Here is a 19986-nt window from a genome sequence, read left to right as displayed (position 1 = left end):
GTAGCTCCGATGAGGTAGGTGGTCACCAGAATGTGCTGCTTGCTGCTCCCCCCTCCCCCCCTTTTTTTTACTAGCTCACAATCTGTTTCCTTGAAGTGTGTAAATTTTCAGTTCATTTATAAAGAGTTCCACTGAGAGAGGAAATGTTACAGGTTCAACGACTTGTCACGATTAGATACTTTATCAAGAAACTTACTGCACATTCATTTTCCCCTTTGTTCTGTCTTTGCCGCAGCCTCACAGTTAGCCAAGTTGGCCAGAACTTCACGTTCGTGCTCACTGACATTGACAGCAAACAGAGATTCGGGTTCTGCCGCTTATCTTCAGGAGCTAAGAGCTGCTTCTGTATCTTAAGGTAAGGGAGAAGGGCTTTGGCTATTGGCTAGTTCTGCGAAACAATGTCAGCTCTTGAGTTGTTATTCTGTAATTAAATTTTCCAGCTGTTCTTTTTATTTTCCTATCTGTTTCCCACAAGTCACTGCACTTGGGGGGAAGGACTTGACAGTGTTGTCCTTGCACTTTAATTTCTGCAGATAATTGTATTTATTTATTTGTATCACATCCCTGGGGTGGGAAAGGGACCATCGCTTCTGTGGAGTATGTGGAAGCCGCAGAGCCAGCATGGCTTCAGTTCCCCCTGCTGTTATCTAGAGCTGTCAGAAGTCAGCCTGTGAGGCTTTCCCTTGGACATTTTGTGTATGTAAGATTATTAATAAAGTATGTGTCTGTGACTCAGACGTCTCGCAGACACTGATTGTGTCCTCCTCAAAGTAACACCCTTGCCCCCTTCGGGTCATTGAGTGACTGTTTCCCAACTTGGCTACTTCTGGAGAGGTTTGAAAAAAGGGCCAAATCCTGTAAGAAGGCTTCTTTACGTCTTCTAAACCCCCTTCAGCCACCAGGGCCACACTTGCTTAATGCTCTGTTTCCTCCTGCCCGAGTGGTAAGCGTGTTCTGTGGTGGGAGGATGTGTGGAAATCTGATTTTGGAGCTGCTGGCTCTGTGGGCTCCTGCTGGGCACCTCCTGAGGGGGAAGTAAAGGCATCCACACACTCTCCTCTCCATCTGCCTTCGTTAAGTAGGTGTCAGAGGGGCCTGCCTCCTGTCTCTCTCTGCTCATGTGGAGCAGCCCAGGGCAGGACAGCGGGGAGGCGCCCCTGACAAAACCCGGGTCCCCAGTCTTGGGGATAAAAGGCCAGACCCTCTATGAATTCCAGAAAGAATAGTTCTCTGGTGTATTTGTCTCTGCACTTTCTTCTTCCTCTCACCAAGAAAAGACAACCCCCCTCGCCTCACCCCTCAAGCCCACACACCCTCTCACCACGTGGCGGGGGTGGAAGGGGTGGCGGGGAGGGGGGCTGACTTTTCGAGTCCCTTTGCTCAATAACTGTTGGTCCAGACTGCTACTTTTGTGTTTCTCTACACAAGTATTATTATTTTTTTTAATCAGCAAAATTAGCTCTCTTCTTCACCAAGGATAGCATCTGTAATCGGGTTATTAGAGGAAAGACCTTAGGAAGGAAGTACTACCCAGTTACTTTGTGAGATTACATGTGCACAGCTGTTCTCAAGCATGCCTCAGTAGCCCAGACCCAAGGATCGTTTGCCCATAGTATGAGATTCTGATGTAAATGATTATTTACTTTTTGACTTAGTAATGTTGGTCTTTTTCTTTTTAAAGAAAAATTTCACTTTCATTTTTATCTAATGTTAGATTTGGCCTTGGCCAGGAAACTGCGTATTATGTGGTCATTTGAGGATATGAGGGTTTAAAACAAGTTCTTGATGTTTTGCAGAAATATTCCCTTCCCCCCAATATTTTGAGTTATGATGTTTCTTACTTTCAAAGCTGTGTGTGTGTGTGTGTGTGTGTGTGTGAGTGTGAGTGAGTGTGTGTGTGTGTGTGTGTGTGTGTGTGTGTGTTGGGGAGTGGGGAGATGACTCTGAACTGGGGGTGGAAAACTATTTATTTAAAAATTAAAATGAAAAAATTGCTCTCCTCTGATTCTAGCATTTGATTTTGTGTGTCTGTATAGAGGGTTATGGACTTTGTGCTTGTGAGAAACGCATTGAATAGCCTTCACACTGTTGTCATTTAGAATGAAAAATTGCAACAGTTAATGTGTTTTCTGTTTGTTATACCAGCTTGGAACTATGGGAAAAAATTTGGTGGTTTAATTCATTCATTTGTTACTACTATTAGCTAGCCCCTGCCCTTGAGAAGTTCTCAGTACTCGCTGGGGAGATAGATGCTCGATCACCACAGTATGCTATATAAAATGCATAGAATGATCCCATGGCATAGCGTCTTCTTACTATGGATATTCTAATGCCAGGGAATAGTGACTGTGGTGATAAAGGGTACTATAGGAATTCTGAGATATTATTTCATGGATATTTAACATGGGTTGGGGTGGAAGTCTCACTTTATCTCATCCAGCTTGTGCACACATATAAAGGGCACATAAAGTTGCACTTTCCCTGTGCTTGGTTTGAGAATGTTGCTGGGGTGAGATATGAATGGAAGAGACTACTGTTAACGCAGGATGACTGGTTGGTAACATGTCCAATGGAGAGTGGAGAGGTCTGCCAAGAGAACATGAGCACTCTTTGGCTGTGGTTTACATTATTAGCATTGTCCTCATTTGCTGCTTGGTTTCCTTGCCTTTTTCAGTACTTTCACTTTAGTTAACCTGTGCCTTGAGGTCCAGTAACCATTCTTGGTGTGCCCAGTGCTCTAGCTTACGTCTGCTCATAAGCCACTCTGTCTTGCTTTCCATTTTTTTCTCATGAGGGATGTAGCTCCTAGTGATGGCATCTGTGCATATATAGCCTCCACTAATCCTAGCCCCTTAGGATCCCTTCCTCCCTGACTGTTCTGCTGGTACATAGGAACCACTGGACCTTTCTGCCTTTACACATTTACCTATTCTCCCAGACTCAGCAGGGCACTCCAAGCAGCTTTCTCTAGGCAGAGGTAGCTATCCCTTCCTCAGAGAGCACCTAGATGCTGTGCATACTTCAATTATACACTAATAAGCCTTGGTCTTCCTTCGTCCTTCTCCTACTGGATAGTAAACTCTTCAGGGGTAAAGATTGTGTGTTAAGCAACTTTGTATCTCCAGCCCTTAATATAATGCTTGATCAAAATAATGTATGCATGGCTTTCAGAGACTGGGAGATGCATTCCATTTGAATGGAAGAGCAAGGCACTGAAATTAGAGGATGGGCCTCATGGGACACTAGTTTAAAGAGAAAATATGAAAAATAGTTAATCACAGAAGCATGATTCATATTATAAAACTTATTTCATATTAGTTGAAAAAGGTAAACCGTTGACTGTCACAGTGACGATCCAGTGTTAAGTGACAGGGCTTGTGTCCACAAAGGACCAGACCATCAGTATTACAAATTTAAACTTAATTTTACAGTGAAAGGTGTTTTTTATTTTAATCCTCACCCGCATATATGTTTGTCAATTAGAGAGAAAGAGAAAAGGAGAGAGAGGGAGAAACATTGATGTGAGAGAGAAACATGTATCAGTTGCCTCCTATATGCTCCCTGACCGGGGATCAAACTCCCAACCTAGGTATGTGCCCTGACCAGGAATCGAATTCTTAACCTTTTGGTGTACAGGACAACAATCCAACCAACTGAGCCACCTGACCAGGGCTACAATAAAAGGTTCTTAGATAGTCTTTATATATTAACTTATTAGGTTCATTGTTAGGGGCATTGTCTATTCCTCCCACTAGAATTTAAGTTCTGTGAAGGCTGAGAATTTTTATCTGTTTTGTTCACAGATAAAAGTGTATTAAAAAGTGTAGTTGAGCCCTGGCTGGTTTGGCTCAGTGGATAGAGCATCGGCCTATGGACTGAAGGGGCCCAGGTTCGACTCCGGCCAAGGGCACACGCCTGGGTTGCAGGCTCAATCCCCAGTTGGGGGCATGCAGGGGCAGCTGATCAATGATTCCCTCTCATCACTGAGGTTTCTATCTCTCTTTCCCTCTCCCTTCCTCTCTGAAATCAATAAAATATATATATTTTTAAAAAAAGTGTAGTTGTACTAGAGTATAAACAAGTCTCATTAACACAAATACCATGGTACATAAAGTCAAATGAATATTTTCTCCAATGGTTAACTAGTTTCTTTCTATTAAAGCATTTTAATTTTCCTTGAGATTCATCATAATATTATTTAACTAGTTGCTGGATGGCACTTAATATTATATTAAAAACACCAGCTAGGAGAACAATAGTTATGGGTTAAGTTAGTTGTTCTTCATTATAAACCCAGGAATGTGATAGAGTATTTTAGTATTTCCAGACAGCACTATCTGTATCTGATGTGGTATAAGCATTACCTCTGAAATCTTTCAAATATAAAACAAAGTGACTTAGAACCAAAATTTTTTGTGGCTTCTGGTTTTCCTAAATGACACATACCAATCAAGAGCATAAGAGTTCAAAGCCATAACCATGTTGTTTGGAGGTGGTGGTGGTGGGGGGTGTTGGATTATGGAAGATATTTCATGTAATGATAATATGTTTTTACTCTTTATAAATGAACGTAAATATTTGTGTTCTACATTTCTTTTTCCTTTTGTATACAGATCTTATTTAAACTCTTGAGAAAGTTTGAGTAAATATCTTTATGCCCAATAAAACTATTCAGAAACTAGAATACATTTTTGGAAGATATGACTTGTTTCATAAAGATAGTATCTAAAAATTTTGTTTAACATTTAAATTTAGTAAGTATTTTAGTACCTAGTATATATCAGGAATGAGCAATGCATAACACTTGGTCTTTGGCCTTTATTTACCTCAAGGTGCCTTCAAATAGACATAAAGATCTAGCCCTAGTTCTCTATATGATGAGAACCTTTCAGATGTCATGTTATCCAAGATTTTGATGAGCTGAACTTTCTGAACTTGGTTTTACAAGCTGAAAACAATATATACATTTTGTCCTTTACCAAATTTAAAATTGAATAGGCTTCTGGGTACACTATTCCCAGGCAACCTATGGTTTTGATACCCACCTCCCATTTTACTTCCACCCTTACTGTCTTAGGAGCTACCCAATCTTTGGGAAGGGCTTATGTAAATAAGTAATTAAAATATTATGTTATAAGTGCTATTTGAAAAAATTATGTATGTGCAAGGCTCTGTGGGGGTCACAGATTGGGCAGGGCCCATCTCTGGCTTGGAGGATCAGGGAAAGTGTTGCTGATGGTTTCCAATTAAACTGGATCTTATAGAACCAGTGGGGGTTTGCCTGAAGGAGAAATGGTGTGCACAGGCCCAGAGAAATGGAAGGAAGAGCAAGATGAAAGAATGATGAGAATAGGATGAGAGGGCAGTAGCAAGAGATGATGCCATAAAAGTCCTGGGGCTGGATTGTGAAAGACTTGCTCAAGATTTTGGATTTCCCCCATAGCAAATGGAGTGCCATTGGATGGTTTGGGGTAGACATTAGAAGTATTGATGTTTGTAGACCAAGGATAAAGTGGCTTTTTGTATATGAAATTGCTATCTACATGGGCTTGGGTTTTCTAGTTATTCTTAGAAGGGATGCTGCACATCACTCTGGGAATAGCACCTTGATTTAGGTTGGAATTTTCGAGCCTCAACTTCAGTTTTGTTGTTGTTTTTGTTTTGTTTTGAACTTAATGAAATATGTTCCTGGGCCCTTGTTGGGGGAGTTATTGTCCTTCTTTCCGTACAAGCTGGCATATGGGCTTGTGTTTAAACATTAATTGTGTTAAGTAAGAACCATCTTCCTTCTGGAACACTTTCTAACTTAATGGCAGGAAGAACTATTGCATTTTTTTTCCATCCACATTGTACTCATTTGTACTACCAACACAGAAAAGCTCAGTTCTCATAGAGAAAAAGAAATCAGAAGTAATACAAAGGCTGGTTTTTAAAACTTTGGCTTTTCTCTCTAACTGTTCAGTATTTTTAAAACACATACAGTTCAGGAGGAAAATCAAAGGACTCTTTCCTTAGGCAGGTGTGGTGGCAGAAGCCCTTTTGGATTTTGTTATCTGCTTTAGTTTAAAATAAGTGTAGGGGGGATGGGGAAGGCAGTTGGGAAGGAAGGCTGTGGGGACAGCTCCCAGATTTTTACCTTGAAAGCAGGTGCTGCTGAAATATTCCAGAAACAGATGGAATCTCCTATTCTTGTTTTAAGCTATTTATAGTTGTCTCGCCTGAGGGTACCCTGCTATACAAAAATGCACAGCCTGATGTTTGAGGGCAGTTTGGGCATCAAAGCTGGGGCTCCTTTGGGAGAAATCAGCCTTTCTTCCCAATGCCGTAAATGCCATTTGGGAAACCTGGATCTTTCATACTATTTAACAGAAGACTTTCCTCTGCTTTTCGAGTGGTTCCATCTCTCTGGAGCTGTTTGATTTCTTTTTAATTCCTCCCCTTTAAAGTACAATGGGCACAATATTGTTTTCCAGATAGTAGCTGGAAGAAGGCCCAATTGCTGTGGCAGATTATAATTCCACCCCTTGTGGGTGCTGGCACATGGCTTCTGATGGAAGCCGAACCCATGGGGTAGGGCCTGTGGAAGCTCTGGTTTACCAAGCCCAGGGCCCTTTTCTGAGATCCTCAGTGTTTTAAAGGCTTTCATGGGGCGGAGGCGGGGGGGGGGCGGGGGGGCAGTAAGGGAAGGTGGGGTTGTGTGTGCTCATCAGACACATCACTTTGTAGGAGGTTATAACTTTTCCCCCTTAATTAAAAAAAATGAAGTCATTGGGGGTATGTTGCATGTTTTATTGTCATGCATATGCCTTCATGCTGAGAAATGTATAATCCTCTGGGGAGCCACAACTCAACAGTAGTAACTAGTTGTACTGTTTAAAGAAAATCACCTTTGAAGAGAAGAAAGGGAAATAAATGCCTTCCCTGTCCTAGCAGCCTCCTAGTTGAAGGCTGGGAAGCTGGACAGTTGGAAAGACAGATGTGTCTTCTGTACCAGCAGCCAGCACAGGGCTGTCACCATAGGTGGAAGCTTCTTGTCTCCTTCTGGTCCTTTTCCAAGGAAACCAGCCTGGCTCAGCCTTCCTTCACGTAATCTGAGCCCAGGTTGTGGGTATTCAAAACTCCAAGACTTTGGCTAAAAGAAAATTTTTGTTTTGAAACTGAATGAGTTGGACATTACAAGAAGAAGACATGGTATTTTCTCGCTTTGTTTCAAAAGCAAAGCACTTCTTTGTCTTAATGCTCATGAAGCTTACTTAGTACAGGGCAACAAAGTGAAAATACCCTAGGAACCCCAGGAGTACACTTTAGTTTTTGTTTTCTCTATATTCCACTCATCATGTTCTTCTAGTAACTGCTGCTGATGGCTGCTGATGGCTGCTAATGTTGTTATACCATTTTGTAGATGGATAGACTAAGTCAGAACTGCTCACCACAGAGGATATAAAAGGGAAAGGGGGGAGTTAGCATTTATTTAATACTAGAGTGGGGCTGGCTGGAGGGAGGGGCCACAGGAGGTTGCGGGGGGGAGGGGTGCGATTGGGGCCCGGGTCTGGCCAGTTGGCTGCCACAGTGCGCATCATAGCGACTGGTCATTCCGGTCGTTCAGCTTTTATATATATAGACTAGAGGCCCGGTGCATGAAATTCATGCACGGAGGAGGGGGGTGTCCCTCAGCCCAGCCTGTACCCTCTCCAATCCAGGACTGCTGGCTCCCAACTGCTCGCCTGCTTGCCTTCCTGATTGCCCCTAACCGCTTCTGCCTGCCAGCCTGATCACCCCCTAACCACTCCGCTGCCAGCCTGATTGATGCCTAACTGCTCCCATGCCAGCCTGTTTGCCCCCAACTTCCCTCCTCTGCCAGCCCGGTCACCCCTAACTGCCTTCCCCTGCAGGGTTGATTGCCTCCAACTGCCCTCCCTTGCAGTCTGGGTGCCTCCCAACTTCCCTCCCCTGCTGGCCATCTTGTGGTGGCCATCTTGTGTCCACATGGGGGCAGGAATTGTAACCACATGGGGCAGCCATCTTTTGTGTTGGAGTGATGGTCAATCTGCATATTACTCTTTTATTAGATAGGATAGAGGCCTGGTGCAGGAGTGGGGGCCAGCTGGTTTGCCCTGAAGGGTGTCCCGGATCAGGGTGGGGGTTCCCTTGGGGTGTGGGGCTGCCTGAGCAAGCGGCCTGTGGTGGTTTGCCGGTTGGCCACGCCCCCTGGCGACCCAAGCGGAGGCCCTGGTATCTGGAATTTATTTACCTTCTACAATTGAAACTTTGTAGCCTGGAGTGGAGCCAAGCCTTCTGCATGCTCCACGGCCGGCAGCCATTTCTGTTTGGGTTAATTCACCTTCTATAATTGAAACTTTGTAGCCTTAAGTGGAGGCCTGGGCCCGGCCAGGGTGTGCATAAAGCTTTGCTTTCTCCATTGCCATGGGCAACCCTGGCCTGGTCTCTCCAGCTTTTTGGCTGCCGCCATTCTGTTTGAATTTGTTTACCTTCTATAATTGAAACTTTGTAGCTTGAGTGGAGGCTTAGGCCTGGCAAGGGCATGCAGAAAGATTGGCTTCCTCTGTTGCCTGGGAAACCTTGCTCTCTGTGACTGTAGCCATCTTGGTTGGGTTTATTTGCATACTCGCCCTTATTGGCTGGTGGGTGTGGCTTGTGTTGGTGGGCGTGGCTTGGGCGTAGCGAAGGTGCGGTCAATTTGCATATTACCCTTTTATTAGGTAGGATACCAGTGTGGCTTGCATAATTCTCATTTATTCTTAGTACAATCTTATGAAATTACCTCCATTGTAGAGATAAAGGTGTTGTGACTGTGAGAGATACAGTGACTTGCCCAGCATCTCACCGGGAAGATTAAAGGAACTTGGTTTGGAACAATAACAAAAATTCAGCCTGAATCTCCTATTCTCAACTGCTTTGGGTTTCTTTCTAGTAACTTTCTTTTGGCTCTGATTTACAACTTCAAATTTTATTTTCTTGCCACCAAAGCAATCTTTACTTTCAGTAGTTTGTTCATTTATCCATATATATTTAGTTAAAAGAGCCATGATGGGTAGTTTGCTATTGCACAATAATATCAGATGTGAGCTTAAAGGACTCTTAGAAATAATATATTAAAGCCCACCCTCATTTTCTGAATAATGAAAATGAGACCTGAAGAAGGAAGGTTTTTATCCTAAGTTTTTTAGCTGGTTGTTAATAGTCTTATGACCCCCAATCCAGAGATTTGTCCAGTATATGGCAGTGATTCTCCCAACTCTAAAGAATAAGCCCTAAATCACCTGAGACTAAGGTTTTTCAAGACTCAGTAACCTCAACTTAGAATCAAGGAGTCACATTCCCTCTTGGCCAGTGTCACTGCAGTCTACATGAACAATCTTACCATATGATTATAGAGTAAAGAAAACGATCAGTTTTGTTTAAATCTGATGCGGGGTGTGTTTGAATGGAACACAATTAAAACTGAGCCTGCCTTCTGAAAGAAAGAGTCTTAAGACTTACACATGAGGGACCCGTTTGGGGAGATGGAAAAATATTCTATAGGAGAGGCCAGTGGGTGCTTTTTGGTTGAGTTTGAGTGTCAACAATTTTTCTTGGACCTCCCTGCAAGCAAACTACTCTCCTACAATAGCAACAACCAGCAGAAGGATTTATTTGAGCCTTATCTTTGCTTTTCACTGGGCAGGAGGTAGAAAGGAAAGTAACTCAATATGCTTCACACCTAAAATTGCCCTTTGAGTCTGAGCTACACTCTTATTTTAAGAGCAAGACAGATTTGTGAATACAAAAAGGAGTCTGAATGTAGGTTGTCTGGCCCTTCCAGTGATCAGTTTTAGAAGCAGTAGGAAGCCTAACATTTCTCCCTCATCAAGAGAGGCTCCAGAAGACTGAGGTAGTAGTGTACCTCTTTACTTTCAATACAGAAATCATTATGCCACCTGAAGTTTGAAGAGCCCACAAGTCTGTCAATTATGAGCCACTTATTTTTCAGATGTTAATTTTTGAGATTATACTACCTAATAAAAGGTAATATGCAAATCGACCGAACGGCAGAATGACCAGTCACTATGACGCACACTGACCACCAGGGGCAGATGCTCAATGCAGAAGCTGCCCCCTGGTGGTCAGTGTGCTCCCACAGGGGGAGGGCCGCTCAGCCAGAAGCCCTGAACCGGGTTCAGGGCTGGCGAGTGCAGGGCGGTGGCGGGAGCCTCTCCTGCCTCAGTGGCAGTGCTAAGGATGTCCGACTGATGGCTTAGGCCCACTTTCTGCAGGCCTAAGCCAGCAGTTGGACATTCCCCAAGGTCTCCCAGACTGTGAAAGGGTGCAGGCCGGGCTGAGGGACTCCCTCCCCCAGAGTGCACGAATTTTATGCACTGGACCTCTAGTGAAGATATAATTCCTCATTAGAAGAATTTTAAAAACTTCAGAAGTTTAAGAAAAGCAATTTATCGTCCCACAACTCCGATAATGACTAGGGATCCTGGTGTAGGTAAAGTTTTGTATCTAGGTTTTTCACATACTATATTGTAAACATCTTTACATATCATTAAATATTCTTTCATGAGGATGTTTTTGACTGTATAATTTATTTGTGTGAGACTGATTTATATGGGAAGAAGCTCTTAGTAATCTGAAAAAGTATTTCTTGCTAAGACTTATGTTCTTTTAAAAATGCATTTGTTGTAGTGAATTTGTCATTCAGCTAATTACCTTTGATATTTTTGTTTATCAAAACCCCCCCAACTGCTTTTTTTAAAAAAATATATTTTATTGATTTTTTACAGAGAGGAAGAGAGAGGGATAGAGAGTTAGAAATATCGATGAGAGAGAAACATCGATCAGCTGCCTCCTGCACACCCCCTACTGGGGATGTGCCCGCAACCAAGGTCCATGCCCTAGACCGGAATCGAACCCGGGACCCTTGAGTCCGCAGGCCGATGCTCTATCCACTGAGCCAAACCGGTTTCGGCCCCAACTGCTTTTAATCTTAACTTATGCACTATTGCCCGATTCTTGACAGTGAAGAATAGTTATTAACTTCTGAAAACATTGAACATAAATGTATGAAAATAGTATCGAGTCATATTTACATCAAGTGGTAAATAATGCACTTAGTTTACCTTTCAATTCCATATTTCACTTTGTACATTTACATCTTCAAATCCTCACCATAGCCAGGATAGAGCATCGGCCTGCGGACTAAAGGGTCCCAAGTTTGATTCTGATCAAGGGCACGTACCTGGGTTGCAGTCTCCATCCCTGGCCCTGGTTGGGGCTCATGTAGGAGGCAACCAATCAATGTGTCTCTCACACATTGATGTTTCTATCTCTCCCACTCCCTTCCACTTTCTCTAAAAATCAATGGAAAAATGTCCTCAGGTGAGGGTTAACAAACCAAAAATAAAGTATTACTTTTTATTAGCATGAGTTATGTTGAAAACTTAAAAAAAATGAAATAGCATAAAGGGAATACTTTTAAAGTTAGATAGCAATATAAATTTTGATTCTTGAACTTACTACATTCCAAGTAAAAAATTATTCATATCTTAAACATTTATGTAGAAATTTAGGAAATTTTAAAATTAAATTCTGAATTATAGTATGCATTGGTTTCATACTATAGTATTATAGTATGAATAGGTTTTAGTTCCCATTCATAGGACATGAAAGTATCAGAAATCTTCATCAAAACTAAGAGCAATTGTTGTCCTTTAACTCAATTCACAAGTGTTAGATTGCCCCTGTGGTGATTTTTTAATCCCTTATCTATAATACAAAGCAATATTTATTACAAAATTAATTCTGAGAGGCATCGTTTATGGTTTCTAGTCCATTCTATTTCAGATGTCTTTGAAGTAAAGTGGGTGGAGCATTTTATGTGGGGTTAATTGTCCCATTGTTCATTTATTCAGTCTTGGTATTTTAACTAGCTCTTTATGTGTATTAATGAGCCCAAGATGCAGCAAAAAATGCTGGATCTAAAAAACTTGACATCTTAAAAAAACTTATTTAAAAGTGTGGTGGTAAAAGAAGTTGAGTGAAATCCAGTGTCCTGTAGTTGTTATTGTTGTTTTTTTTTGCCTGAGCTCTTAATGACTGGTTTCCTTTTATAAAAAAAAATTCTAGTCCCATAGGAAAGCGAGATTTTTTGGGGGGATAAAAAACAAAAAGCCATTGCAAACAAAAACAACCTCAACTTAAAAGGCTCTAAAGAAAGCATATTTGCCAGTGTCCAGTTTTCTGCTGAGCTAGAATTTTTACTGTCAACTCTGTAAAAAATAATAATTTTGGATGCCAATTTTAGAGAAATTTTTGTCTGTACTTTTTTTTAAATTTGTATATGAAAATAAGCTAAATATTGATAATCCTCATTAAGTAAAGATAATCATATTTCCTGACCACTAAAAACAATACTTGTTTTTATATATTTTTTTTAGTCTTTATTAAAATTCCCCAGGGATTATAATTCTAGATATTTTTATTTGAAGAGATAGTTTAACTTTCATATAGTGGGATTCACCGAACTTGTCCTTTCCTCAGATTCAGTACTTGTGTTGTAATGGGAAGAACATTGATGCTATATTTGTTTTTTTTAAATCTTCTTAAAATTGGATTATAAGAAGGTTTTATTTGACCATCATTCTTTGTCTCAGTACTTCAATGGTAAATTGAGGATAATACTAATTCAGAATATGTTGTAAAATTTAAGTAAACAGTGAGTGATTGATAAAGATTTTTGTATTGTTTTTACTGTGTAAATGTTTAATGGAAACCCTGTGCCTTCCTTTTGTACATTGTGAAATATAACCTGCAAACAGAAAAGTACATTAAGTTTCATTATATACGCATATATATACAAGTATGTGTGTGTGTGTGTATAATGTATATATGTACATATATACACACACATTTTAAATATATATAAATATGTACACCATGCACACAGAAGTACAAACAAATGATTACATAGCAAATACCCATGTAATCACCATGTAAATTAAGAACTCTACACCCAGTATAATTTTTTCACCTATGTGTGTATCCCTAAATAATATGGAATAGTTTATCTAGTTTTGAACACTGCATGAATTGAATTATACAATTTGGAATTCTTATTTTAAGTCTTCTTTTGCTTAACTGTTGAACTTCATCCATGCTGTAGCTTATAATTGTAGTTTGTTTTCTTTGCAGTGAAGAGCTTTGTATTGTATGGCCATGGTTCTATTTGTTCATGCATTCAACTGTAGGTGGCCATTTGGGCTGTTTCCAGTTCATGGCTTTTATGAACTTTCTTGAATGGGTATCCTGGTACACATAGGCACTAGTTTCTTCAGTGTATAAACCTGGGAACTTGGATTCCTCTCTATAGGGATGTATATCTTCAACTTTATTGGATAATACCAAATCGTTTTCTAAAGCGGCACTTGTGCCACTTTACTGTCTGCCAGGTTGGGTGAGCATTCCCGTGTCCCACACTGCTGCCCTTACTCCTTGCTTTTTTAAAAAATATATTTTTATTGATTTCAGAGAGGAAAGGAGAGGGAGAGAGAAACATTAATGATGAGAGAGAATCATAGATTGGCTGCCTTCCACATTCCTCCTACTGGGGATCGAGCCCACAACCCCGGCATGTGCTCCTGACCGGAATCAAACCCGGGACCCTTTAGTTCGCAGGCCAACGCTCTATCCACTGAGCCAAACAAGCTAGGGCCTCCTTGCTTTTTGAAGAAGACATGCAGCATGCTCTTCTCCCTTCTCACAGCCTGTGAGATCTAGGTATTGGTCTTGTTTAGTTTCCCAAAGATTAATATGGCCTCATTGTCTGGAAGGGGCATTGCAGGAGAAACAGGCAGTCCCTGGGGTTGTGAGAGGACAGGAGGCATGGCCTAAGTGCATGGTCTGGAATCAGAACAATGCGTGGGTCCTAGTTCTGCTGTTGTGGAGGTATGCTTTTGGATGCTCCATTTACCCTTTTGAGTCTTAATTTTCTCATATCTACTTTTTTGGCGAGGATTAGAGAGAATACAGGCAAAAGGTCATGGTAGGGTAGTTATTAGCACCTTTTCAGTATTACACAGTGTAGTAGTTATTAATAAAAGAATAGACAGTTGTAACATATACATGTCATTGTCATAAACATGATTTGTGTGGCCATGTACATAGCTAAGTCTATATGAGCCTGGTCATGTCAACTTGAAGATGACACTTGGTGGCCATGAGGTGGGCACTTACATTCTGTTGGTCATGGTCTAAAATGGTCCAACATTCCTGGGAAATAGTTGAAAGTTTATCTTCAACACCCTTAAAATGATTCCCACTTTTGGGTATCTGTTTTAAGGGAAACTCAGATATATATATACAGATACATAGATGAAGATGTTCATTCTAGTATATTAAATGACAAATTAGAAATAATTTATGAAGGGGGATAGCTAAATTTAATTAGATATCATGTAGCCATTAAAATTATGTTTTGGTGATTATTTAATGACATGAAAAACATCTTGGATAATGTTATGCCAAAAAGCTAAAGACAAACTTTTATATACGATATCTTTATTTTGTAAGGAATTCATTAAAAAACCTGGGTGATTGGATACCAAAATATTAACAATGAGAAAAGTTAGGTAATGGGACCATGAGTGTATTTCATTTTCTTCTTTGTGTGTCTGTAATGAAATAGTTCTTCCTGTAATTTTACCCTGTCAAGCTCAATCTTGATATTCACTGCAGCATAGTTTACATATGTTTTAATTTGGAAAAATTGTAAGTCCTTTCATTTAGCACATGTTTCCAAACATAGAATGCCACAAATGGCAGTGCTTTAACCACCAAAATGATGACTGATACTCTAGTGTATGTTATTTCCCCCTCAATTTGTGGAATGGACTTGAGCTCTAGAATCAGACTTAGGTCCAAATTTTGATTCTACCACTTTCTAGCTGTAGGACTGTAAGCAAGATAAGTCACTTGTCAGAGTCCCCGTGTCCTCTTTTGGAAAATAGAAAATACTTCACATTATTAAGTAAGGTTTTTGGTGCTCAATCCGAAGTAATTGTTCCTATGTTGCCATGCAATATTTGAAAATACCATCTGTTAATAAATGTACCATTGGTGTAAACACAGCTTTATAGCGGGGAAATTTAAAATTTCAGATTGATTTCAAGAAGCCCTTAATTTCAGAAACTTTAAAAGTAAGAGTTCACCTTCATTGAGAAATGATTGTATTAATTTCACAGTGGGATATTTAGCATCTGTCTTATAGATTATCATTGTTCTCCACTCACCTAGTTGACCTTATAATTTTCTCAGAAATTTCTGTCTTATTTGTGAAAGGACTGGGAACCTATTCCCAATGCTGCCTCAAACCTGCTTTTTATGGCCTCAGGATCTCTGTCATAACCCGTTTTATGCTTTCACAAACTGAGCCCCTGGGGAGCTGTCTGCAGTTTTCAGTGTGATCCAGCTGAATTCCTCCCTTCCCCACTCAAGCCCTTTGAATTGCCAGGTTTTTGTTCATCCACCCTAAAGATGGACTGAGATTGCTGAGCACGGCTTCTCTGGTGGTGCAAAGTGAGAATTGTTTTTAATTGAGCAGAAACATGTGGAAAGATCAGGAATATCTCAAGGGATTACAGAAAAATTCCAAATTTGTACTACTTACAGCTTGTGTTTAGAACAGGGTCTGCTGGGAATAAATGTTAGTTAGTGTGGCCTGTGACCTTAAAAACTGTTGACATGGACTTCAGCCAGAAACTAGCCACAGACCTCCTTTGTTAAACTCATTCATAGCTCCTTGAAAACTCTAGTCAGTGAAAAGTTGCCAGCTCCAATCCAAGCAGAGCCCTCCCCCACCCCCGCTTTCCCCCCCCCTCCTGCTTTGGAAACAGAGGACGCCCCTTAACCACCAAGGCTTCTTTAATAGGACTACATGGCTTTAAATGCAATTGGAATTGACAACTTCCTGGCTTGGGTTTGCCAACTGGCAGGGCTATGAGGCTGAGGGGACAAACAGCGTTGGGGCGCTGTGCACTTGTGTTTGTGTATGTGCAGGGGAGACTGAACTCCAGAGCATGCTGATACCCTTCAACTCTAAGAGCAACGCTCTGGCCACAGTTGGACATGTCTTCCTAGGGTTTCTGGCTGGGAGAGACAATTCAGAATTATTGCTCAATATAAGGAGAAGATAAAACAACTGCCATTTCTTTTTGCAGATGATCCTGGCCTTTCCCTTCTTCCCTCAAAACCCTTGATTTAATGTTTTCATTAGTGTTGTGTTGCTCAGATTTAGAATAATAACTGACAACTCAGATGAGGAATTATTGGTTATTTTTTGATGGCACTCAGCACCCACCCACTCTGGAGTTTTACTTAACAAATTTTAGTTTCAAGCTGAAGGGGCAGCCAAGATCTCTCTTCATTTTACTCATTGAAGAAACTGAGGCATGAGGAGGTTAAGCAGTTTCTTCTCCCCTCCATCAAAAGGACTAATAAGAAAAGGCCTTAAATGATTTGCTGCCTCTGCAAACCAGCATAGTAATTGATACAATCATTTCTCAATGAAGGTGAACTCTAATATTTCCCCTAGTTCTTGTTTTTAATCCAAAGATGATATTATCTGAATTGAAAGACAGGGAGGCAAATAAAATATTTTGAGAAACGAAGAAATTAATCTAACAGGAAGCAGGTATTCTACTTACACAGTTTTGCTTATTTTTATGTAACATTATGATGGGTTGGGAAGCTGTCTTAGTTATATAGATTATCATCCTGAGAGGTACTATCGTATCAGCCCGTATCTCTTTCTACTTAACCATTTATTAAATTTTGGTTGTTTGAATATAATACTTATGTTCAATTATGCTGGTGCAGTTGTTATTTTTATCATAAACACTCTAGCAAACTAATCAGTTCTAAAACTGCTGAGGTTTGGCGGGATTTCAACCAGGCATGTGTGGGGAGTTAAAAGAAATGCCACATTGGCCTAGGACTCAATGGCACATAGGCTTAGGAATATGGAAACTCTGGAAAGATAAATTATATAATTTCCTAGAGGCCTTACAAGAACTTAGTTGTAATTAAGGGAGAGCAATGTAAGAGTACCTCATCTGTGGTAGGTGTTCCAGAGATATTTGTTGAATGAATATAATTGGTGAAATAACTTATTTCCCAATTCTAATATTTGCCTGTTTATACACACTCAATTAATTTCCCTTCCTCAACACCCTTAAGAGCATTTATTCCTCCCACAGAAGGTACATGATGCCCTCATGTTTAATTACCTAAAGTTCTAAAGCAGATCCCTTAGATTTAGTCAAAACTAGATTCAAATTCTGACTTATTACCCATGCAATAAGTCACATCACTTGGCTTTTCTGATCTTCATTTCCCACATCTACAAAATAAACATGAGACCCACTTTGTAAGCCATTAACATAAAGATAAAAATTTTATAAAACACCTAATTTAGGAGTCAGCAACATGGAATCATTTTTCTGAAAGGAACTTATTATTTTTATCATGTGCTTTTCTCTTATTCTCTATCATGAGAGAGGATCTTATAAATTTGCTGCCTCCTCAACTATCCCTGCTCATTCATGGAATGGAATGACTTTGTCGACTAGCTAAGAGTGATTGTAAGTCCCAAGCTCTAAACAGAAAGTCTTGAATAGCCTATGGAAATTGTTTAGTGAATTTTTTTTTTCTGTACCTATGCACTGTACTAAGAGTAGATTAGATTGTTAGAAGATATGCTTAGATATATAAATAGGTGATTAAAAAACTGAATTCTATTTTTGCTTGCTTTTAACAACTAAAAAGATGATAGTAATCTCAGAACATTAAATAGTACAGAGAATTATGGAGAATTCCTTGAACTTGTGTTAAGAGTTCCCTTGCACACAGGGATGCGCCCATCCTTGAACACACTTGAAGTTTGTTTTACAAGAATTAATTCTAAAATTCAACCCCACTTGAGGTGTTGAATCCGTCAGGTTTCATAACCTCTGTATTTATCATGTGAGTCTCACCCTTGGTGTTTTATGTGAATAGCAAATTACAGAAGCCCCTTTTCTCTCTCCTACATAACCAGGAGATCATAAGAATGTGCTCTGGACCAGGTGGAGGAGAATGAAGAACTCTGGTGTGTAGAGGAAGGAAAATTATTTGTCAGATTTTATTTTACTGGAATATTTCCCCCTAAGAGTTCACAAGATGAGAGCATGTCATCTCTTCTCTAAAGACACTCCCCGTCCCCCACCATGCTACCTCATTTTCTAAACTTTCATTAATAGCTCTTTGCAGCTGAAGCAAATATTTTAGATCTTTCTTGTACTCTCCTCCAGCTGGGAGTGTCTTTCACACATCAAAGGCAGATATGAGCCTCTCATTAAAAGATAGCATGAGTTCATCATCTCAGAGGAGTGGGACCTGAAAACCTGAGATAACTTTCAGCTACAAGTCATATCTAAGTTGGACTGAGATTTTTCCGTGGGTTACCACATTTCTTTTCTCAATTTGTCAGTCCAGGATGCTTTAAAGTCTAGCTTTCTCCCTTCGTTTTACTATATCTGAAGATTATCCTTATTCAGAATAGGAAATAAGTTGTAGAGCTTAGGAAATATAAATGCTTTAAAATATATTTTTAATAAGAAAATAAGGATTCCTGAAGCTTAGGAACAAAGCCCAGGTTTGCTTGTTATTTTTTCTCCCTCCTCTATTTACTCCCTCACGGCACTTCCTGCTCCAGTGTCTATAAGGTAATTATTTGAAACTTCTAAGTCAGCTCTGAAAACTCCACAAATCCTTCTTTTCCTACTTCTTGCTAATGAAAAGCAATACAGAAATCAAAGCAGCTGAACAGATTTCTTGAGATTATGGAGGACATCTGGTTATATTCATCAGATTTTATTTTTAAAAACATTTCTAGATTGGTTGAAGGCTCAAATGTTATAGTCCATCTAAAAGCCACACTAAATGTTTTTAGTTTCTCTTAAATGTATCTGTGCACAAGCATACACGTGAATGTGTTAAAGCAAAGTAGTGCAGGTCCCATCATTTGAACAGTAGCCACAGCAAATCCAGATTCTTTTCCATGGTATTTACTTTCCTTATTTTGGTCAGTTTCAAGCTCTTGTAGTATTTACTAGCCAAAGGTGAAGGTTGTCCCTCCATAAGTATTAGGATAGCCTGCCAGCCAAATCCCAGGCAACCCAGTGAATTACTCTCTTTGATAGTAGAAAAGTCTAGTTCAAGTTGCTCTGAATGGCATTTAACTATAAAACAATAGCCTTAACAAAAGTTGCTGGTGTCCTTCAAATGGTTTCTGTACCAGTAGCCAATTCCTTTGGCACTTTAGGATGTGAGGCTTGTTCCATTGATAATTTGGATTGGAAGTTTTCGGAGCATTACATAGCCAATGAATGGTGAGTGGGGAGAGAAAAGTACATAGATCTATTGAAAATGCATGAAGCAAAAATTGAAAAGCAGTCAAGCAAACAAAAACATCACCCCCTCCACACACACATGCATGCGTGTACATGTACACACACACACACACACACACACACACACACAGAAGCTGTTGACTCGGCAGTTTTTCTTTTTTTACAGCTCTAGGGACAGGTTTAAATTGGGAAAAAATTTTTATTCTCTTGTGCTGTGTTGAACAGGAAGGCAGTGTTTGATGTAATCTGGCCCAGATGTCAGCAATGTGCAGTGTTGTGATGATTATTTATCTTCAAGTTTTTGCTTTGTAAAAGGAGAATCAGCAAACAATCACTTAGGGCTGTAAGTTATGACTGGTTTTGAGATCCTGTGAATGTAACAAACAAACGTATAAATTAGTTTAAATATGTTTTAGATTTAATTTCATTTTAGCTATTAATCTTAAAAATCCTCTTTAACAAACACTGGTTACGAGTCCCCTGATGGATGTTAATATGTTCAGTGCTTTACATTCTGGATATTATTCCTCTTATTTCA

General features: G+C 40.0%; 1 protein-coding gene across 4 annotated transcripts in view; it reads left to right on the top strand.

The window, feature by feature from the left end:
- DENND1A (DENN domain containing 1A) overlaps window positions 1-19986 on the top strand; it is a 463104-nt gene that overhangs the window by 144620 nt on the left and 298498 nt on the right. For all 4 annotated transcript variants that reach the window (XM_054726915.1, XM_054726917.1, XM_054726916.1 and 1 more), the window contains one exon: window positions 236-355. In XM_054726915.1, the coding sequence (XP_054582890.1) occupies window positions 236-355 (120 nt within the window). The remainder of the gene's footprint in view (window positions 1-235; window positions 356-19986) is intronic.

The sequence above is a fragment of the Eptesicus fuscus genome, chromosome 15 (assembly GCF_027574615.1).
Source record: "Eptesicus fuscus isolate TK198812 chromosome 15, DD_ASM_mEF_20220401, whole genome shotgun sequence".
Lineage (NCBI taxonomy): Eukaryota > Metazoa > Chordata > Mammalia > Chiroptera > Vespertilionidae > Eptesicus > Eptesicus fuscus.
Note: the sequence above shows the minus strand (reverse complement) of the source record. Positions and strands in the feature narration are given on the sequence as shown.